The sequence below is a fragment of the Haemaphysalis longicornis genome, unplaced genomic scaffold, assembly GCF_048455015.1.
Source record: "Haemaphysalis longicornis isolate Haplotype H1 unplaced genomic scaffold, Haemaphysalis longicornis Haplotype H1 scaffold_590, whole genome shotgun sequence".
Lineage (NCBI taxonomy): Eukaryota > Metazoa > Arthropoda > Arachnida > Ixodida > Ixodidae > Haemaphysalis > Haemaphysalis longicornis.
In genome coordinates this window covers 42,130-64,619 of record NW_027526404.1, presented here as the reverse complement: position 1 = coordinate 64,619, position 22,490 = coordinate 42,130, and the positions used below count along the sequence as shown (strand labels likewise).

Here is a 22,490-nt window from a genome sequence, read left to right as displayed (position 1 = left end):
CCCTAGCTGTCTGTGCAGACTGTAATGTCGTCGGTGAGATGATGATGGAGTAGAATGGCTTTTATGATGGCTTGAGTCTCTGCAGGTGTGGGCGGGGTGACGTTGGCGTGATGGCGTGCGTGAGCGGCGCGGATGCCAACCAATCCTGCGTCGTCGTATGTTCTGCGAAACGGTCGTCAGGTGCCATGGGGGAATAAAGTACTGTCGAAGAGCTGCGTGCCTATAAAGATGGTCGAAGGGAACGAAGAAGAAAATATCAACCATATGATGAGTGAAAAGCAATTATAGAATCGAGAAGCACGTCGAACTCACACCGGTGAAAGACGTCAATGACTCCACTGTGTACGTGTGCAAACAAGACAGGAAGTTGTTACTTCAGTTTACTTTGGGAGGGTTTCAAGTAAAGTATAATGATTCCCATCAATTCAACACTGTGCATAGGCCAGGTATGCACTTAAATTCTGCAAAACATCTTCCTGAAGTTGAAATATTATCTTGAATCCAGGCCCGAAGGGTGAAAACCGAGTTTGATATCGAGAAGCTTTTGACAACGTACTTTGCGTGGGTTAGCCTTCATGACAGTGGCCCTTTGATGATTGTTGCAGACTTCAGTGTGGACATTTCTATACCATGTAAGAAATTGGTCAATAGACCGATTTATTGATTTATTGGGTAGTTTATTACTTGACTTATTGATTGATTGCCTTAACTTGGTGAGGACGCTCGTTCACCAAGGAAACCACGGAGCAAGAATATATAGGAGGCGAAACGGCCCATTGCGGCAAGCGCGGGTGAGCGACCAGATGATGTCATAATGAAAATCAAGGGGGACTGCCCAGCTTTGTAGCTGCGACGGCGGAGGAGAGGGTAGCGGCACCTGATGGACGAACTGATAGCGGCCGCAATTCATACCGTGGCTGTGCAGTGCAATGCTGATCGCGGTGGCCGCGCAATTTCTTCACCCGCGGCAGATGCCACTAGTTTGACGTCTGACGAGCACTTGTGACATTATCTGGTCGCGCTAGGGAGCTTAGTTTCTCCTCCTATCTTATTCTTCCTCCGTGAAGGAAACCAAGGGTTATGGGGAGGAGACAATGGGGTGGCCCGTCCCAGATCATCGTGTTTCTGCTGCGGGAGCTTGGCTTGAAGTGCTACACCAATCCAAGTCACTCAACAACAAAGCACGTTCATGTGTAGATTCGCTTTGGCCTAGCATCAGTCTAAGAATCCGAGAAGTGACAGTAAGGCTGGGTGAAACTTACAGCGTTGTTATAGAATTAAAAAACGAAGTTCGTCCTGAATAGCACGGTAGCCTCAACCACTTAGCACTGCGTCCTTAGAGCGTAAAAGAAATGTTTCGTTTTGACGTTTCTATTTCGAAATGTTTTTAAAAGCGGGCTTTTTCCTTACGTTTTCCAAACGTTCTTCGGTAGAATTATACGCCACTGACTCACACTCACACAGAAAAATATATTGTTCCTCTCACTATAAGACACACTCACGCTCACTACTCGCCATGATCACTCGGACTCACTTGTGCCCAGATTCACCACTCGTCGCCACCACTGGCGCTCACTCCCGCTCACATTCGCCACTCTTCCTCACCACTCGTACTCACTCGCACTCACCACTCGCCCTCACTATTCCCACTCACTCGTATTCACGCTAACCCCTCGCCGTCGCTACTGGCATTCACTCGAGGTCGCGTTTACCACTCGTAGTCACCCCTCGCACGCGAATGTGCACAGTAGACCCTCCATGAGTTATGACACGAAAAAATATAAGTGCATTACGGGGTCAGAAGTTCATCGAAATTGTATTCCTAAATCAACACACCACGAGAGAGGTAATTGTACGGTTTCCCATAGCTGGAGTGCAGTTATGACATATTTCTGAAGCTAAAACCAATAGCGCCACTAACAAACATCACAGCGAGCGGCTGCTGCAACGAATAGCCAACAGCGAGTACGAGCTCAATAGCGGCGCTTACCGTGGTAAGCTCCGAAATCGCACGAGTAGTGCGAGTGCACTCGTGAGGGATGAGCGGAGCTCAGGACTCGAGGGTGGCAAGTGGCGCTCACCACTCGCGACTGGTGAGCGGGGCTCGCCGCGAGGGTCGCTCGCATTCACGAGTTGTGAGCAGGGCTCCGTGCGGATGGAGCTCGCACTCACTCGCACTTGAACTCGCCAATCTAGAACGATGTCGAGGCTCACTCACTACTCACTCGTGAGTTGTGAGTGGTGTGTGTGTGTGAGTGCACTCGCGAGTGAGCCTGCCGACATATGCTCCCACAGACTCTCCCACCTGTTGATACGATCAAGGCCAAAAACACATTTTTTCGTAGATCCCACAGGCTTGCCGCTTGACATGTTTGTCGTATCTGATATTCCTGAACAGGCCGCTGTCCCATTGACCGGCATCAACACATTCATCAGAATTGACGGCAGCACGCTGCCATCATCGTCCTACATCCTCCCAGTATTCGGTTTCACGCCATCAACGGAGTATGCAGTCCGTATCAAGGCATGCGTACGTGACACGTGCAGCAACGAAGTGGGAACCGTGTTCCGAACTCCACCGTCAGGTGAGACAAAATGCATGTAGTCGCCGTTGCGAAACAGGTATATGTTTTTTTATTTTTATCTCTGTGTATTTTAAGTAAAAAAGATCTTCTTAGAGTGTGAAACACACGAGCGGAGTACGGAGCGTTTCCGCACGCGTTCTTTTTTTCCTTTTTCAAAACCGTTCCCGCAACTTTCATGTCTGCTGCTGGCCTCGGCCGGAACGGTTTTCCGCCGAGGGAAAACGCGTGCGGCAACGCATCGTTTTCAGCACACATGCTTTGCCTTGAACAGACAATTCTGGGCTGGTTTCCGACTGCATACTATGCCTAAGATTTAAAAAAAAATGCACAGGAGACATCCGTACTGGTTGATTTTTTTCAGTCTTAGGATTGATCGCGCAATTGCGACGGCCTCTGAGTCAATTTATCGTCAATTATCAAAACGTAAAAGATGTGAGGGATTTTTCCTGTGAGGAAAAAAATGTGTAAATATACCTCAGCTCGGAAAAGTGTCCTCTTGATATATGCAGGAGGGGTGGGGTTAATTTTTATTGATAGACCTTTTCGGATGCACTCCTCACAGCTGACGCATACATGGTTTCATATTGGTATAACTACCATCCCATAATTTTTCAAGTCATTTCAAGACTTATAGAGTTTACTAAAGCAGCATTCAAGCATTGTTGTGCAGCCGTTCTGGTCTTGGTGAACGTGTACTTTCCTGTTTGTTGGGGTTTTATACAGAGTTTTTCTGTAGTGAAATGGCGACTGCTTATGCAACAGTGTAATGAAAATAATTTCCATTTGCGTTTATGAAGTTGTTATTGCACAGAAATGTCGTACAAGCCCATGCGGCTTTCGTCTTTCTTGTTCAAAACGTTTTTATCGCGTTCTTTTTATCACAGTCATACCCGCACCAAGGATCACGAAGATTTTGTCCAATGATTCCAAGTCAATCTACCTCGAATGGAACTGCCCGTTCATGGAGAAGTTACTGGCGTTGAGTCCGGAGTTCCAAGTGAGGGTTCGCGCACCAGACTTCTTCAGAAGTGCTTCTACAACCAAGGAAGCACTTTTAATAGGCAATCTGAGTCCCAGCACGTCGTATGAAGTCGAAGTGCGCATGTCTCTGGAAGTTGCCCCGGGAAAGAGGAAGTATGGTGTTCCTGTAGAAGCCAAGATAAGCACTTGGTCCGAGGGTAAGACACACAAAACCGCGCGTGCTGCTCTAATAGTATAGCCCGCCTGCGCTATGTAAGCATGCTACACGTGCCTGTGGTGCTGCCCAGTTTTTAACTCAAGAAGAGTTTACATATCAGAGCCTGCCCTAAAAACTGCAGCGTTGACAAAATTGACGGCGTTTCTGTACGGTTGAGATATCGACGGTGTCGTCCGCGGAATAATGTGTTAAGTCGGTCCGAGTTCTCCAGTGAGTCATTTTCTGCGTAATTATCTTGTTTCTTTACCTTTCTACATTTTTTTTATTTTAAAACCAAACATTCATTTTGATCGACCAGATTTAGGGGAAATCCCCAAGGTGGAGTAAGTTTCTGTAAAGGAAAGTTTCGCATCCACCTAAATGCAGCCATACGGCTACAAAGGAAAGCTATACAGCTTTCTCGGAAACCTCGCAATTAAAGAAAAATTCGTCCTGGTCCAGGACGAACATCCATTTTCAATGTATTTAATTTACCCGCTATACCTCGGTTGAACGGGAAGGGTTTCAGTTCATGAGCCCGTTTAATAAAGTGAGCACGTTGTCTTTTGTTTAGCATCAAATAAAACGTAGAGAAGGAGACGCCAATATGCCTGCATGATTGCTGATTGCGGTTCAGCGCCCACAACCAGGAAGCAAGTTCAAGTTTAGTCTTAAGCGTACAGAATAGGTACAGGTATACGTGTTGCCGAGTTCTTCGCAAGACGGTGGCTTATTACAGAATTCTTACAGGCAGATTAAAAATACTATGCTGTTAGTGGCTAAGATGTTAGGAATATGTAAACGAAGCTGTACAGCACATTTTCAGCTAGAAATATGCTCGTCCTTTCCGCTGTGGTGAGCAAACATTATTTGATTGCAACAGACCAAATTTACACATCCTTGCTATCGTCGTCCACTACTGTAATTCCATAGAGGGCGATACTTGTTCACGCCGTTAAGTATCGAACGGGCGTGGAAGGTCGTAAGATCCCGGAAGTACATTTTTTGGATACAGTCAGGAGGTACGTTAAACGGTTCAGCTTAAAGGGGCACTGACACAAAAATTTTGCATCTTGTTTTTTTTGTTGCGATAGGTAGCTAGTGACCTACTTATAACCTGTAGAAACCTCATTTGCTTCAGCGTGCGACGGTTGCTTAATTAGAGGCATTTTCAATGCGGCCAGTCGCAGTTTCGGTTTCAGCGAGTGCCGCGAAACGATGGATTTTGTGTGAACAAAGCTGACCACGTGACCGTCGGAGGGATATCACAGAGCAGAGCCACCGTAGCACTGTCGAATCCGCATCGACGGCAGTTTCTGCGAATGCCCCCACGTACAGATCTTGTGAGGCGCTTAATTAAAAAGCGACCGTGGATGTGACGCAGGCGCTGCGAGTGCAAATGCTACCGCGGCTAAAGAACGACGCGCGACGCTCAAGACGGTGGGTGGCAAGACGCGCGCTGGGAGCAGCCGGCCGGTCTGCCTACATGTCCGCCTACAGATGTGTTGGCTTAGCACTGCGGCGGATATTCGAGTGCCGCTCTCGTAAGCGGTGCAGATGACAATTTTTAATGCAACCCACCATCGCACCATTAACTCCTTTCTCAGGTAAGCCACCATGGTAGGGACTTGGGGACAATTTCGTGCAGCGGTAACAAGCTATCACTCGAGCTACCTGCGCCGGCCTGGGCCACTTCGCGGCCGTGGCCGCCGCCTGCACAGCGACCGTGCGGCTAGCTCAGTGGGCTTTTCGTGCCTCCGCCGCGTTTTCGCATCCAATGGTAATAAACAGTAATAGAAACAGAGTGCCTGGAGTCGCTGTAGAACTTTGGTCGCGGCCAGCTGCCCGATGAGCTGACGAAATCACGGCGCCTCCGCCGCCAACGATCGGGTTGTTCGTTCTCGAGAGCAGAAGCTCCGCCCTCCGGCCCTCCGATTGGAGCGGCGAGCCGGCGAAAAGCGCCGGCAGTGCGTAAGCGGCAAACACAAACTCGTGACGTGTTTGGATGTTGTTTATTTACACAATATCCTCGGGATGTCGATTGCGCGTGGTCCTCTGCTGGCTGCTCGGTTGCGTTTCGCACACTTTAAAATTGATTTTAAATATGTTCTAGGCTGTATTCGCCGCTGATGTTTTCCAGATGATGTATATGTGTTCCCACCAATCTATCTCCGAAGTTATCTCGCCTTCAAAATTTTGTGTCAGTGCCCCTTTAACTGCGACTGTTTTCTGGTGAGCACTTAAGTTTACACGCAACGTTTGACACTACGCGGAGTCTCCCTCCCTGTCGATTTTGTGGATCTTTCCGGAAGACTACACGCCTTAGTGAAAAGTATTTTTAAGATTCTAGCGTGCGGTTCTTGGGACACAGTATCTGGTTTCTTTTCCTTCCAAAGCACTATATGTTGCACTTCTGCAGTTCCTCTGTACTAACGCTGCGTGCGTGACGTTCCCCAGAATTATGTTTTGTTTCACTCATTTCAACCGGGAGAATCGATATTTCGTTTTTATCTGTTACTATAGTGTCGAAGCAGGAAAAAAACTTTTTTTTTCTAGTTAAGTACAGAGAATAATCTATTTACAGATAATTTACAAACAGGTGCCGACAGGCAGCTTTCGGTTGTTCTGCTCGTGCACTCGCTAGTCCCCCAGAGCATCTTCTTCTTCTTCAACGGCTATCTAGGCTGCCCACAACATCATGGAACAGTATGCCTGTAGGACTGGCAGGGTGTTTTTAACGTCCAGTATTTGTCGGCCTTGGTGAGACATTTATTACACCTACTGAAGAATGTGAGATTTGAGCGTTATTAATGTTCTGTAAGAGATTGGTGGATTCAGTCTTGCCGCCAAAGGGAATGTTCTCCAGAATCTCCACCAACGATTTCTGGGAAGGTTCAGGGACTGACTGAATGGTGCCGCGGGTGTTATTTATCGGCTCTTTACTCGCACGCAATCCTTTCCACACCGCTCTTGAAAGTGACTCGGTGGGCGCTTGACGTTTATTGTCCAATAACGATTTCGACCACCATCCGTATTATCGTCATGCACGATATGCTCCAGCCTCAAACCTTGTAACGCTGAGGTATTAGGAGCAACGCTACAAATTTTGCACAAGGTTTCGTATTATGCAAGTCGATTACCGAACATAAATTCTTTGAAAACTATTGCGCTAAATCACAGGACAAAATGTTTCACTGGTATTTTTGATGCTTTCCGGCAGATTCGATTATTTAAAGAGCGATGGGTTGCTTTCGAACTCCCTCTGGGTTTTTCCTCAGCACTGCAGAAGAACTTGAATGGGTGTTACTACCCTACCACGTGGAGTAATCGAAGCTAAGGAACAGTGATGACCATGACATCGATCGCAATTTTTTGAGGTTCCTGCTCTGGATTATGTCATTAACTTTGAGATGGAAAGAAATTGAAGCCTTTCTCTTAGATTTATATTTCATCCCTTCGAGCAGTACGTAACTTCTGTGCAAAAGAGGCGCGATTCAGCCAGTTCAAGTGTTGGAGGGTACAGCGTGTAAAGAATAGCTCAGTCAAGAGTTCGCAATCACGTCATGTCGGTCATTTATAGAACATAAATGTGAAGGTATGATGGCGCGTAGAAGATATGATGGCGCGTACACAGCACATACGGTTCATGCTGATCGTGGATGAAGGAGCCGCATGATTTCACTGTCTTTATCCAACAGCGTGAATGAACCAATACGTTCTGGGTAGTTAGTTGTCTGAGTTTTTGCTTCATTATGCAAGATTTCTTTTCACACGGCTCTTCATAGTGGCGGTCGATTATGTTTAGAGGCTGTTTTGCAACTAATAATACGTGATTTTCAGGCAGCCGTGCCGGTCATTTACCATCACGATCGAAAGTGTTCGAACACGTGTCATAGATGGCCACTATAACCGTGTAACACGTAGTTTCGAATGACTGGGCGGATCCCATAGAGTTAGGATTTGACGCATTTTAAAATACTGAGAAATGGTAACATGTATGGGACTGCACAGCTGCGAAAAAAGAAGATGCTTCTTTTAAGGGCAAGAATAGATAGAGGGAAGTTTATAAAATAAGTGGCTGATTTCTTCATGCCCCGTGATTTCCCCACGCGTAAAGTATTTAGATGCTGCGTGTGGGATAAAGTGGCCAAAGCTGTGTGTTACATCTTTTGAGTTGTCTTAAAAAAAAGTTCAAAGCTACCTCGAGACTGCCTCAACTGACAGGTTCTGATTTTACAGACACGGTTAAGCCATGTACGAGCAGAACTCATGTGGGTCAGACACGCTTGGCAAAGCAGGTGGTACTGAGAAACAATTTATTACTTTTGTGAACGGCCTTGCGGAACTCATGGCCATAAACGTGCTTTTTATCCGCACTTTGAGCGCTCCAAGTTTCCTAGGAGAGTGGAACTTGGGCTGGTTGGTGCACGACTTTGGAAGAAAGCGATACCACGTCAGATAGGCCGGGAAGAGGCGGAAACAAAAAACTTGGGGTTAACAACAACCGAATGATTTTATTGTATCGTGGCTCCAGCTTTGTTGGAGTGGTCTGAACCCAACACGAACAAGACGTCAGACTGGGAAAGGGTGAAGTAGGAGAGAAACATTACGCAAAAAGTTGGCCCTAAAACACCTTAGAAAGGTTAACAAACGCACGTCTCATTTCGAAAGGCAAACAATCCGTTTTTCATGAAGCCGACACTATAGATCACCAACACAATTGTCACTGCACTGTTTAATGCAAAACGCCTCGTATAACTTCCGTGCCTTTGGCTCTCAATGGCCTAGCATATCGAATTTCTAAAGCAACAGCATGAAGACACATCTAGGGTAATACAAAGCCAGGAGGCTACCAACAGACCTTTTAATGAAATTAGCGTGCTCATGCACATGGTCGCTCATGCAACGGCCTGTCTGGCCGATGTAGCATTTATGGGACGCTGTACACAATTCAGGACTTGCATTGCCCAAATTGCCGGGCAATCCTTTTGTTCGCAAGAGTATTAGCTTTCCGGCAAAAATATGCCAGATTGTTCGGGGTCACCAAACGAACACCGGATCTCCTTTATACCTTTTTAGTTTTGCGCAATATGCTACGTGCCTAACGGATGGCCGCCATGCAGTGCTTAGGTACACCAGGCTGCTCCCGGCTTGCTTTATGATTAGTGCTGTTGTCATAAAGAAGGGATTTAAGTGCACTTTATAGTGCGTTTTTAGCCTATTTTTTGTGCCAAAGCTAAAGGAGTCGTAAATGTCGCCATACTTGACCTCTTGCTTTCTGTAACACTGCCAGTACAGACCGTGTTTTAAGCTTGAAAACGTTTCGCAAAAAAAAGAGAGAGAAAACAACAACAAAGGAATAATCAGATGGCAACACAGAATAATACAATAGCCAACTTTTGACACGAGAAACAGCAGGATTACACTAATACATACATTGTAACCAGCTAACAAAAGGGTGTACATAGTTTACAATTCGAATAAACAGTAAATAAACAGATGCAAAGAGAGCATGAAGGTAGCAAATCAGGTAATGTAAGGCATAATATATTCAGAAAGTAAAACCTAATGGCTCTTTAAATGAATATAAACACCTACAACATAAATAAGGCCTGTTATGTCGGGATGATAGTTTAATAGATTTGGAATCTGCCATTTAACAACTGGGTATCGCAATTCATCCAGATCTTGTTTCTTGAAAACAGTATGCCGAAGGCTGTTCCGTGGATGAGTGTCTGTGTATTTTAAGACAAAGGATTCGTGGTCGCTTACATAGGAAAGGTATATGATCTCCGATAACTTAACTTCGTACGTATATTGGATACTCATAATTAAATATTGGGGAAAACAAGGTGAGGTATCAACAACCATAGGTAAATTATCGATAAAAAGAATACCCCTTTTCTGAATCGAAACGAGAAAGTTAAGGTTGGACTTAGAAGTAACACCCCAAACCAAGACAATATTGCAATCGAGAATAAACAAGGAAAAAATACTCTTGGCCCTTTACAGGTGTTGGTAACAAAAGACGCAGTTTATTAAACTCTCCAATAGACTGTGAGGTCTTGTGTTTAACAAAATCTTCGTCCTGCTCCCAAAGAAAAGTTTCGTGAAATGGAACCAATACGCCTAAAAATTTTTGTTGAACCCTTTCGATTGGAAGGGACTGAAAGATTACAGGTGAAGGAATTCTAGTATGCCTATTCGTACACGCGAAAATGACATACAGTCGAATCCCGCTACAACGAAATTGACGGGACGTGCGAAAAATTTCGTTGAAGCGAAAATTCGTTGAGGTGAAATCTGCCGCAACACACCACGGAAAGGCCAGAAAAATAGCCCCGTATGCTTCCGCATCATTGGCAGCATAATACAATGTTTAGAAAAAGGAGTGACGCGCAATAACGTCATGTTTATTCGGATAACAAACATACCAATGGTTATCTGTTCTTTCACTGCACGCAAAGAACGCGTTGCGGAGTGGGGTGAAGAAATGCAGGCGCAAAAAGTATTGCTGTACAACAAGGCGTGTCCACCGAGCTGATTACTTGCAGATAGCTGCTAGGCCGTCGGAAGCCCCCCTCTCACTTGTAGGAGGAGCAGTGCCGTTATCTTATCCTCTGACACCGCGCGGCAGCTACTGACCTTGGCAGGTTAGACACGCGCGCTTGCATTTAACACAACTGCGCGCTCATGACTAAGATAGGATGACTTGGCTTCAAGACCAAACACGCAAACATGATTTTTGCTCTTGGCTATTAAGAATGGTAGAAGGAAAACGGCAAGGACAGCTGCTCACAACGCATACATGACGGCGCCGCGCCAGCAGCGGAGCACATTTGTGCGATTTCAACTGGATACGGATTGGCTGTAGTTCCGGCTTGGCGAACCGGGCCTGCGCCTCATGTAAAGACAGCCAGCCACATCGTTATCACCATCAAACAACGGCGTCCGCCTATGTGTTTTTTTTTTTTTTTTTTTTTTGCGGTGAGGCCGCACCGCGCATGTTTTCGGTGAAGCTAAGCGTCCTGAATGCATAAAAAGTTACAGATAGCTGGCGCTATGCTTATTTTATTGTAAAATAATTGTTCAAACCCAGCCCAAATCATCGAAAATTTCGTTGAAGCGAAAGCAAGCCTGACAAATGGTTCGTTGTGGCGAGGACTTTGTTGCATGGACTTCTATGGCTGGCTGACGGGGAATTGGAAATATTTCGTTGAAGCGGAAATTTCGTTGAAGCGGCGTTCGTTGTAGCGGGGTTCGACTGTATTTTGTTTTGTTATCATTAAGCTGTAATTCACTAGCATCCAGCTAGAGGGAGAGGTGTTGTAGCCAAAAGTGTGCAGTAGTGATGACAGATGCCAAATCAGTGGGCGAAAAAAATCATTCGTATTGTCAGCGTAAAGAACAATATCCTGTGTGAATGGAAACGAATCAATATCATTAATACATATATGAAATAGAAATAGAATAAAAGAAAAGAAAGGCTAGAAAATAAAATTTGAATCTCCCGCCCTGAGGCCGCTTCTACGAGTCTCGCGGAGAAGCATGCAGATGGCGCCACGCGGCCGCCTAGAGGCAGAAATGCTTCCAACTCGTTCGCGCCTCTCCAAACACACAGAAACATTCCCCTCGCGAGGGGCACGATCAAATGCAGAGCATTTCCGGGGGCGCACGACGTTAAGTAGTTTGCGTTACGTTAATGAGTCAACGATATAAGGCGCGTCCGTAGCGTCACGTTCTGTGTCGGCTTTGTGGCGCAGTCGGTACAGCGCCAGGTTCATTGCGTTCCGGTCGAGGGATCGAGACTTGTCGCTGGATGGTGTATTTTTTTATATATAGTAGGGACAACGACGGTGCGGACTACGGACGCCAACGCGGGTGACATCGTCAGTTACTGAAATGCTCTGCGTTTAAAAACCGCCTCAACCAACCTGCAAACATGCAACGTGAAACTTGCATCGACTGTATGCTCGCATGACCACCTGATGGCCGATCGGGCATATTTTATATCACTTCTGACATTAATACGTGACTTCCCTTGACCAGTTTCCATTCCTTTCAATGACCAGTTCCTCTTGCACCAACATTGACGACCGAGGGCTTTGAAACCGCGCCCAACGTGGTTGCACTGCAATGGACTTTCGTCAACAGCTCAGTCACGCATGTAGAAGTAAGTAGAAAGGTATTTATACGTTTGTCCTAGGGGTTTTCTACCAAAAATATTCCGAATATAAGGAATGGTGCTACAGACTATTTCTTCGGGGTGGGTAGGGGGTAAGAATTTGCAGATAAATATTTTTGAGCTTACCATACATATTAACGACTCCTACGAACGTTCCATCTACCTGCATGGTGAGTAGACATATATCCGCAGTAAGCTATGGAAATAGTGTCGAATTCGTAAACTAACGGAATAAGTTATTTTGCCAAACTAGACGTCCCTATCCGTAAACGAAAGCTTTACAGTTTGCACAATCACACAAAATTCAGAAAAGGGTAAAGTTCTTAGAAGTTAAATGTGTACACAATATGTAAATTTTTACTCACGGGGTAGTACGCAACCACGGTGCAATATGCTGGGAAACCATAAAATAGCGGGTGGTATGCGCAAAGAATCTTGAGAATATTATAAATATGCGCGGCGCTGCCATTGTGGTAAAGCTGTTGCTTTCAATGAGCAGAGAAGATACGAGCAGAATGAAATAATTTACTTCAACGTGACGAAAGAAGCAACTAATTGTTCGATTTCTCTATACTGGGTGCAACGTCATTAGTTCATATCTTAGTTCATATCATTAGTTCACGAACTTCCGCGTCTAGATGCGAGTCTAGAGGACCCTGACTTTCGGGTTATGAAATGACTGTATGTAAGCAACGGGAAAAGGGGCGGAATTCCGTGCTGGACGGGGGTTGAAGTGTTATATGAAGCTATTAACCACATCGCATGCAGCAGCGCACCGAATACGACAGAAGGGCGCATGGAAAGCTTCCGATGATCTTTACGATTATACAATCTCCTCAATTCCCCACTGACGTCATATCCGCGAGAAAAAGAAACAGCAATCTCACAACCGATAGTTGTTGTGTATGGGGTTGAGAAACCACGTCAATTTGGCAATTTCGAGCGCGGCTATAAATGCCCGTCCGTACAATGAGAAGCCTCGCCGTGGGTGTTACTGACCGAACGGGGAGCACAGGGGAAAGTGAAAGAGAGCGAGGGAAAGCAGAGCGAAGCGGAGAGTGGATGATGGTGATAGTGAAGAGAGCGCTAGCATGGAAGCGGAGGAGAGGATAACAGCAGAAGAGCAGAGTGAAGCGAAAGATCGAGAGTAGCTTGCGGGGATAGATTCGCCGGTTACCTAACCCGTAACGCATGCGGTGACCTAGTTCACTCATACCACAATTGGAACACGGTGTTGCAGGAGCGGAAGTCCGCCTGCGGCGGCGAAAAGGTGGCGCCAGAGTACATGCGTGCGTGATCGAGTCTATCAGGGCGAATCCTCAATTAAAACTTCGCTCAGTGCGCTATCGTTGATGGCTCACCCGCGGTGTTGGAACCGAGTGGACGCCTTGGCGCACTGAGAAATCCCTCCAGAGAGAAATCCCTCCCGTCCGTCACTTCACAGTGAGCTTTCCCTGCAGTGTGTTGTACAGTTACAATTTCCGGGCATCTGCGCAAGTAATGGGTACGCACATATCATATTACAATGACTGTGCAAATTTGATAAGACCTTAGGGTTGCTGTAAGCCTACAGGGTTTACAAAATATAGGCATTTTAGAGCGCAGTTGCTAAGCCGTCGTTCAACGTGACGGGACCACTACATGGGATAATTTTCGCCACTGCGCCTCTGCATCGAGCGGGAGAACAGGCTCTTGCCGACCTCCTCGCTTCAGCGCCTACCGAATCTGAATAAGGTACGCGTCACCACAGCAGCAGATGTCCGGTAACGTGACCCTCCGTCGGGCGGCCCCACGTGCTCTCTCGTTCCATCCGTGTCCACTCTCCGTTGAGGAGGTGCGCACCGTGTAGCGGTAGCAGGTGTTCAGGAACGTTCCTCAAATTCTAAATGGCGCCGTGCGTTCCTTTTCCCAAGAAAATTAGCAACGGACGAAAGAGCCCAATGCAAAATATGCTGCGAACCGAGGGCTCTGTTGACGGTTAGTAGGCTAGCTCAGCAAACGTGGGGGAACGGAATAACAGCGAGTGCAGCGAGCAAACGGCCTGCCCGTACGGAGCCAACAGTGCGTACTTGCGAAAACTGCCTTTAGTAAAATAACGTATGTCTCCGTGCTCGTCCCCGAACCAGCGCACGCACTCCGGGCTGAGACTAAATATCAGTCGCAAAATCACGCGGCCGCAAATTCGAATCGAAACTCAGAAAGCGGCATGCCGGAAACTCTCAACTTGCTGTCGGTAATAACATCACACAGCCCTGATATTACATGTAATTGTCTGTGCCCTATCGCCATAAGCACCGGGCGATTTTCTAATACGTTGCATGAACCCCTCGCATTTCCCTTCCCGAAGCTTTATTTGATTACTAAAAGTGCTATTATTCATGAACTATCGTTATACTTACTCCGCGCGATCTTTTACTCTTATAGTTTAGCGTCGATGGGACCCCGTTCGTGAATTGCGGAAGCGCGAACCACTGCGCCGTCGTCGTGCTCTACGGCTGGGACTCCTCCTTCAAAGCCGGGTTCGTCCACATCTCCGGCCTGAGCCCGTACAAAAGATACGATATCGCTTTGAGAGGATGCAATGCTCATGGTTGCGGCGGAGATACCAGAGTGCGTGTTACAACAGCAATATCAGGTACCGTGGCGCGTCAACTTCCGTACCAATTGTCATCATGTATTGTGTCCCTGTCATAGCGTGGCTGGCTCTATACCGCCTGCACAAAAGACATTCCAGGATCAAAAACTGGTCTCAATACAACATGGGCTGTTTCAAGCCGACCATGACTACCTTATTAGTGGCTAAAAAAGCCAGGGAGCTAATGTGGGCCTTGTAAGCTTCCCGCTGCGTGCAGCCGGAGCCGTCCTGTTTCGTCGTGGCCAGCATCATACTGACCTCGCCTCAACTTTTCTGCGGCTGTAGTAGCGCGGAAGTGACCTTCAATACAACATGGCAGCGACTGGTTTGGCGAAAACCCGTCTGTCCGGAATGGTGATTGTATGAATGAAAGGAACGCAACGTTTAATAAACGCACATACTTGACGTTTCGGCGCCCTCGGCACCCCTGCGATTACAGCCCTTCTTACAACTTTCGGCGCAGCAACCAAGAAGGATGGCTAAAAAAACGCCGATACCACTAACTTCTGTGGCGTGCGCCACCTTCCCTTAACTGGATCACCCTAAAATTTGCTGAAGAAAAAGTCTACACAAGCCACACTGCCGTCCTTTTCAATGTAAAGCTCTTAAAAACTGTGAAAGCCTTAAGGGGTGCTTGGAAAAGTTTGATTTGCGTGCGAGCCTGCAATAGGACGCTGCCAGAGATGGAGACATTTGGATCCGGAGTAGTTCATGAGAGAAATAAACGCCATCGTCTACACAAAAACAAAATTGGCCGACTATCTGCTCCTTTCGTTGCAAATGTCGACAAAAGATGATAGTCTTTTCCGACATTTGCTAAGTAAATTCCTGCCTTCGCTTTCCCGCTAACCTCTCGTATTCCTCTTGCGTCGCGCTCCTCCCATGGTAAACACGCTAAAGGTTTGCTCAAGTCAATTTAAATTTACCGCGTTCCACTGCTCCAGCGGGTGCCTTCATGCCAGCACTGCCGTACGGCGGAGACGCGCATGAATCGAGGCGCCCTACTTCAACGTTTATAGAACCCGTTGGCCTAGTCCACGTGCGTTCGAAGAACGTGGAATCTATATATTGGAACCGTTCATAACTGTTGCCGCTTGATTTGTTAAAATGACGCAGGAGCTATAGTGGCGCGGACGACAGCAGGTGACAGTGTGATTTCTTTTCTACAATGGATTTAGTATGTCATTCCGCAAAACTCAAGCATGCATGAATTTTTTATAAAGGCACACTGTAAATTTCCCTTAGGTATTGATTTTCTGTCTTATATTTGCGTAATGTCTTGTTTTTCTTCAACAATGTCGACAAGTATGAACATATAAACCGGACTTAGACGTTTAGATGTGGCTGTGAGTATATAAGACTATTGCGCAGATTTGTTTTACGTTGGGCGGGTGGCTGAATCTAGTCACAGACAGACAGACAGACATACGACAGACGAAAATTTCTGGGTTTGAGTAGCGCAAGAAAGACTATCGTCATTAAAGGGACCCTGCAACACTTGCCATCGACTACTAGTAATGTATTTTGGGATAAAGTCTATTGTCCCAGAAATCTCCTCCCGCAAGAATTACGAAAATCCGTTCACAATTAACGAAACTACGCGCGACGAGAAATCGCGCATAATCGTTCCCTCTCAACTCGACCGCGGCCAACGCGACGAAAGCTGCGCGCTCTCTACCGGCGAGGGGGGCAACTCGCGGCGTTCTCTTCGGCGGCCTTCGATATATCACATGCCGGGTAGTTTTCGCCTTTTCTCCGCAACGCAGAGGGGCCTATTTCCGGTCTGGTGCCACAAAAAAGCAGGCATGGGTGCCTGCTCGCAAGTGCGCGCTCGGGCTGGTAGGGCGTTTTTGAAGCAATAAACGTTTGTAGTCGAGTGGTCCCGTTGAAAGGGAAGTATTCAGCTCATCACTCAAACTCCGCGCGCACTCAAAACACAAAAGAAACGGCAAAACTGTGCCTACAGGTTCAGGCATAGAAGAGGTTCGTACACAGCGATGACGACGACGGAAATGGGAAAATCTAGCCGCGAAGTTGACCAGTGACAGCCGATCGGGCAGCCATGGCCTATGTGACGTCCCTTAGGCCATGCCAGGGGTTGCATAATGAAGACAACTGAAGAGAGAGCGGTTGGTTTTTCCGCGTCTTTCACATCGATTTTCGCGCTCACCGCTTCACGTGCACGTGTAATATTTGGCTCAGGTATTCCTGGCAGTGTAATCTAAACGTCGCGCAGGTTTACTTGCACTGCTCAAAGAGTGTTGCAGGGTCTCTTTAATATCTCAATATTGTATAGTATTCTCCATTCGACGTTCAATCGACCTTTCATTTCACCGCGTTGTAATTTTGGTGAATGCTCTTGTACTGCTCTTGTACTCCTCACCTATCCCGCGCATTCGCTCCAGTGAGGGGCGACCTCCTCGCTTTTCCCGCGCGCGCATGCGCAGTCCGGTCCTTGTAACCCGCCGCCGTAGCGTTAGCGTACGCTAGCCGCTATGCTAAAACGTTCTATAGATGGCGAAGAGTACAGTGTAGGGTTGACGTGTGGAAGGGTGTTTCGGAAGGGGGTTCTGTGGGTTTGGAGTAGCCTCCAGTGACGAGCGGCCTCGTGGGTTAGGGAAGGGTGCGGCGGAAGATTTCCTGTAGAGCAGGTGGAAGTGTTGGGTGATGCCCCGTTACCAGACCAGAGCGTCGCGATAGCCGGGGGGTGCCGTAGTCGAACCAAAAGAAGGGTCTACTCGGGTGACTAATCGTCCCTTCTCTCTAAAATAAAATCCGGGCACTCAAACGACACCACATGCCCCGTTATGCACTCAAGTGGAAGTCCGCACCATTTTATGGTGCATTTCCTCTTGTGAGAGGGCTGTCACCATTACCACTGGTCGTCAGATATTCCGCGCACCACGTGCCGCGATCAAAAAACGGACAGCCATTACTACGCGCCGCATGCTCAATTTGTAGAGTCACAAAATAAAGCGTGCAAAAATTCCATGTCATCGCGGCGCCGGAGCTGCAAGACATACACGGCATTGTGTGCGCAAACACCCAAAGAAACGTAGTAGTATAGAGATGGTTACACAACAAATCTGTGCTATTGTGTAGTCGTTCTGGTGCATGCGTGTTCTACAGTAACTGATAGTAATCTGAGGAATGCCTGTGCTACTCGTCATGGGTGAGTTCAACATGAAGGTGTGGAAGCGAGAAAGTGCGTGGTTCTTCGAGGAGCTACAGGAAGAGGGCAGTCTTTGATAAGCCAGCAATTCGAAGTATTCTATCTGAATGGTAACCTCATCATCCGGGTATTTTGGCGGGAGGTTGCAACTAACAAACTTCCGTCGCTGTTATTCACCTCACGTCAAATGGGTTTCCAGCTTTTTTCGGTATTCATGATGTGCTACAGGTAAACAAACAATGCGGTAAGCGCAAAGCGGATAAATACAGTCGTTTGCATACCTAATGGACTCCCGCTGCATTTCTACAGCATTCACTGCATACATTGTTAAAGCTGACACTAAATCTTCTCTCAGCAACGGCGATCTTTTCCTTCGATGCAGTCGGCTCATCACGGTGTTGCCATTTCAGAGCCCGATACCCCGGCCGATCTTGAATTGAACAGGACTCACCTCACCTGGAGAGCCCCAGCCGATGCCGCCGGTCCTTTGAACGGCTACTGGATTTTTTGGTCGTGTGACCACGGCCCAACAACGTCCGCCATAACACGTCACGCCGATTTTTTGCTTTCCGGTAAGCATGTGGCTGTATTTTCGTACCTGGCTTGTCGAGACCTCAGCACACGTCTGATGAGTTTTCGGTATTCATTAAGACCTGAGTTATTAACGTGGATGGGTTGCCAAAGTACGTATGGAACAAAATGATCCTGTCCGCGCAGGCAGGTGCACCTCCGTGCAGAGGTGAGAGTAGCCCGATAACGCACAACTATCACGGACGGCTAGCGAGATGTGGTCTCTCATAGCGCGTCTCTTTTAAGCCTAATTGTAACTAGTAAATAACGTTATAATAATGCGTTTCGAACTGTAGTGAATACATGAAGGAGGTGCCCATCAATAACACAGCGCAAAAAAAAAGCAAAGGAGACCTGTATTGATCGATAGTGGGGTTTAACGCACCGACGCAACGCAGGCGATAAGGCGCGCCGTAGTTGAGGGCTCCGGATCAATTTTGACCACCTGGAGAGCTTTAAAGTGCGCCGAAATCTCGTACACACGGGCGTTCTTGCTTTTCGCCTCCATCAAAAAAGCGGCCGCAGCGGCCGGGAATCGAACCCGCGACCTCGTGCTCAGCAGCACAACGCCTTAGCCGCTGAGCCACCGCGACGGGTGAGGCCTGTATGGCTTTGATGAACCCCGACCCATGTTCCAGAGAAACCACCATGCAGGACATCGGAAGGGCATTCGTATATTACTTTGTTTAAAGCATTCAAGTTCATGCGTTACACTTTGCTCCAAATTACTACTCAGAATCCACTTACTTCCAGCGTTGTTCCCACGCAGCCGAGAACATGGCAAGCAACCACTGCAAAATAAGAATTGATGCTATGGGCAGGTTTCGACTGCGGTAGACCAACACAGGCGCATTCTGTAAAACGTGTTTGAAACACTCTAAACCATGCCCGTGCATTTGTGATAATTGGGCATGCATTTACTGTAGATTTTAACTGCGTGCCGAACAAACGTCATCCATGTTTCATGTAAAACTATTTTACAAGCGCTAAAACGCGCAATTAGAGATTACCTTTGAAACGTCTGAAACAAAATAGCCTCTTCGGAACTTTTCGCGGACATCAACCCTAAGATGCACCGTATTGCCTGCAAATTTAAATGAACACTAAAGGATGAAAACCAGTTGCTTGTATCGATGGATTACTGTGCCGAGAATCTAGATGCACCAGTCTTGCAACTAGCAGTTGTTTAATTAGGCAGAAACTGCCAGAAACGTGCAAACAGGGGACGGCGCTCCGTACTTTTTTGGGTACTATAATTTGTGACGACAGGAAAGTGGTGAACGGCGAGAGCTCATTGGAGAAGCACCCCTAGATGTTTCCCTAAAATAAACAGTCCTTAAGTGGTTTAGCGCGTAAAATAAACGTAAGTCAAAGCTTTCCGTGAACCCATCGTGTCTAACAAACACAGACTACAGCTTTTATACACTGCGAGACAGGCTGCTTCCCCCACTATTCGGTCAGCCATCAAGCTTTCAGCTTCGTTTTCGCACAGCATTGGTGCACAATTAGCGAAGTTTATAACCTATGACGGTGAGCGCCCGAGCTTCTGCAAGCAATATACCCGGAAGGAAGCAGATAAAGTACCTTCATTAGAAGCGGTAAAAGGAACAAGATGCACTGCAGGTTGTTAACCGACCCGTCTGACCATCCAATCTGAGGAGCCACTCCCACATCACCAGGCTCACAATAAAGTTTTTCCTCCTTCTCTTCCAATCTCACGTTCTCCGTGCGTGGACCAGGAGTAACAATTTATTTTAATTGCTACTATCGGTAAAGCGCGCCCGCTTCAAACACAATCGCCCGTGAAATGAACATACTGCGAGTGGTTAGCTAACAAATCGCCCTTGTGCTTTTCCGTTCACCTCTATCCGCCGTTCATATTCGTAAAGCGGGCGTCACTCTGCTATTGTTATGTTTGAGCCAGGGGGATGACTACTCTACACGTCAGCCGTGAAAAGTGTTTATGCCACGCTAGGTCCGCGTCGCGGGAGAGAATACGCTATAAGATGGCTGTGATCGCCCTACGAGGTGAAATTAAGGCGTCTGCCTGAACTGCGCCAGCCGAGAACCAGGGACGCCGCGCTTGGTCGTAACTGAACTTGATTCAAATCAAGTTCAGTTGAACTTGTCGTAACTGAACTTGATTCAAACACTGCTTCGCCGCAGCCCTCAATGCTCGCAAACGGCTCGGTGGGGTCTGGGACGCCGGAGCAGACGGTCCACACCGGCTGCTTGAGCATTAAACGCGTTTCTCATTCCGCCGGTGAAAAATCCCAAAAGTCCAGTCCAGCCTACTTGGCCAGAGAAACGTTGTAGTAGTCGGTCATGGCTTGGAGCCGTAAAAGCTACCGATGCCAGTGTTCACGCTTTAGACCGCACTGAGGCTTCGCTCCTATTTTGTGAAGCAATGGCTACGTGACGAAAAAATGGAAGGGGGGCGGGTGATAGAAACGTCAGCCTTACTTACTTATTTATCATCAAATAACGCATCGTTTCCGTAAAACAAAAGCAGAGATAGCTACTAAACGTATGATCGTTCAGTAAAATAAAATTTCATTCAGCGTTTAGTGTCCCTTTAAACAAAGGGCGGTATCTGATTATCCCCCGGACAGCGCAAAACTTGATTAAAATGCTTTGGACACTTTTGTGAGCATTTTCTTTTACATTCGAGTGCCTGATACCCGTGGAACTTAACCCGCGCATCATGAATTTCACGCCCGTATTTTTTCACTCTTTAGATTACTTTTATTGGCATTTTTTTTTCCGAAACGAACTCCGATTAAAGATGTCCGTAACCTCTCCCCAATTCACTGCAAATTTACCTGCCTCCCGCATGAGATTCTTTCACGGCAGTAGGAGAACATTCAACTTGTTTGAAAAAATGAGAGGAAAAACGCATTTTGTAATATTTTCTAAAACGTCTACTTAGCCCACAACTTTGGAACTTTGTCCGAACATCAAACCTGACCGATCTCCTATGGCCTCCAAGTGCGAACTGCCCGCTGCTTTCAGTTCTCAGCAAACAACACTTTCGAGCTCAGGTGTTAGTGTTTCTTTTTGAAATTTCTAATTAACCCTCTCCTCCAATGTTTTCGTGTCATTAGTCAGTACGTGTCGTGCATTTCAAGTAAATTTGCTACCCCTACCACTTTTAGTTCTTGTCGCAACTGAACCAGACAATCTATACACGATTCTTACAACACATCTAAATATTTCAAAAGTGCGCGTGTAGCAATCCCCCCCCCCCCCCAAAGAGCCTAATTAACATACCAGTCCTGTACGTCAATCTAGCATCACACACCATTTCTTCGAATCGCAACTCGTCGCAGTTGGACCTCCAAGGGTACCAAACTGGGCGTATAAGAATTTTGAGCCCTTACATTAGTACATTTTTCCCCGACCCATAATCTGTTACGCACTTAGGACACAATTAGAACGTCTTTATACAAGAGCGAACTCACATTTAGTAACCTTCCATGGGCCACCTCGCAACTGCCCGTCATACTTGTTTGATGCACGTCCAGCGATACAGTTATCAAAAATCTGCAGAGATCGCATCTCTTTGTAGCAGTGTCGTACATCTGTCCTCTGCGCCATATCTAGCATCGCCCGGTGTACATCACCCTGCTACTGGCTTAAAATTCTTCTCCATACACGCGTCTTTTTTTCTTCTAAACAGGTCTTCCCAGCCAGGCCGAAGAATGTACATTCTCTGTCTCGGCGTACAATGTCCTCGAGAACGGCGAAGAACTTCATGGGAAGCCGGCAACGCTGAAAACAGCATTGCCTGCCCGGTTGTGATGGGAGCAGCCTTGTCCATCGTCAAGCCTGCAGCTATAAAAAGACTTCTTTTTGCGAGTAACAAATACGTAAATGAATAATAAATAAATAAATAATAAATTAATTAATAAATAAATAGAATGAGCTCAAGTTTCTGGGCCATTATGTCAACGACTGCCCGCGGGAAAACGCCGGCCATAGCCAGCTTTACAAGGCCGAAGGGCAAGAAAGGCATGTGAAGATTCCCCGGACTTGTCGCGTAGTACCGGCGCTTCGTCGAACACTTTACAAAAACCGTCGAACCCCTGAAGCCCATTTACGCATATTGCGAATTAATTGCGTCTGCGAATTCGCATTTGCGGCGTCGCCCGCGCGGTAAAATAGTC

General features: G+C 47.0%; 1 protein-coding gene across 1 annotated transcript in view; it reads left to right on the top strand.

The window, feature by feature from the left end:
* The window catches only part of LOC144141018 (uncharacterized), a 67,087-nt gene extending 44,838 nt beyond the window's left edge, over positions 1-22,249 (top strand). Inside the window, exons 8-11 of the mRNA XM_077672494.1 lie at positions 11,835-11,935; positions 14,372-14,582; positions 18,165-18,326; positions 22,004-22,249. Of these exons, the coding sequence (XP_077528620.1) occupies positions 11,835-11,935; positions 14,372-14,582; positions 18,165-18,326; positions 22,004-22,125 (596 nt within the window). The 3' untranslated portion in view covers positions 22,126-22,249. The remainder of the gene's footprint in view (positions 1-11,834; positions 11,936-14,371; positions 14,583-18,164; positions 18,327-22,003) is intronic.
* The last annotated feature ends 241 nt before the right edge of the window (positions 22,250-22,490 follow it).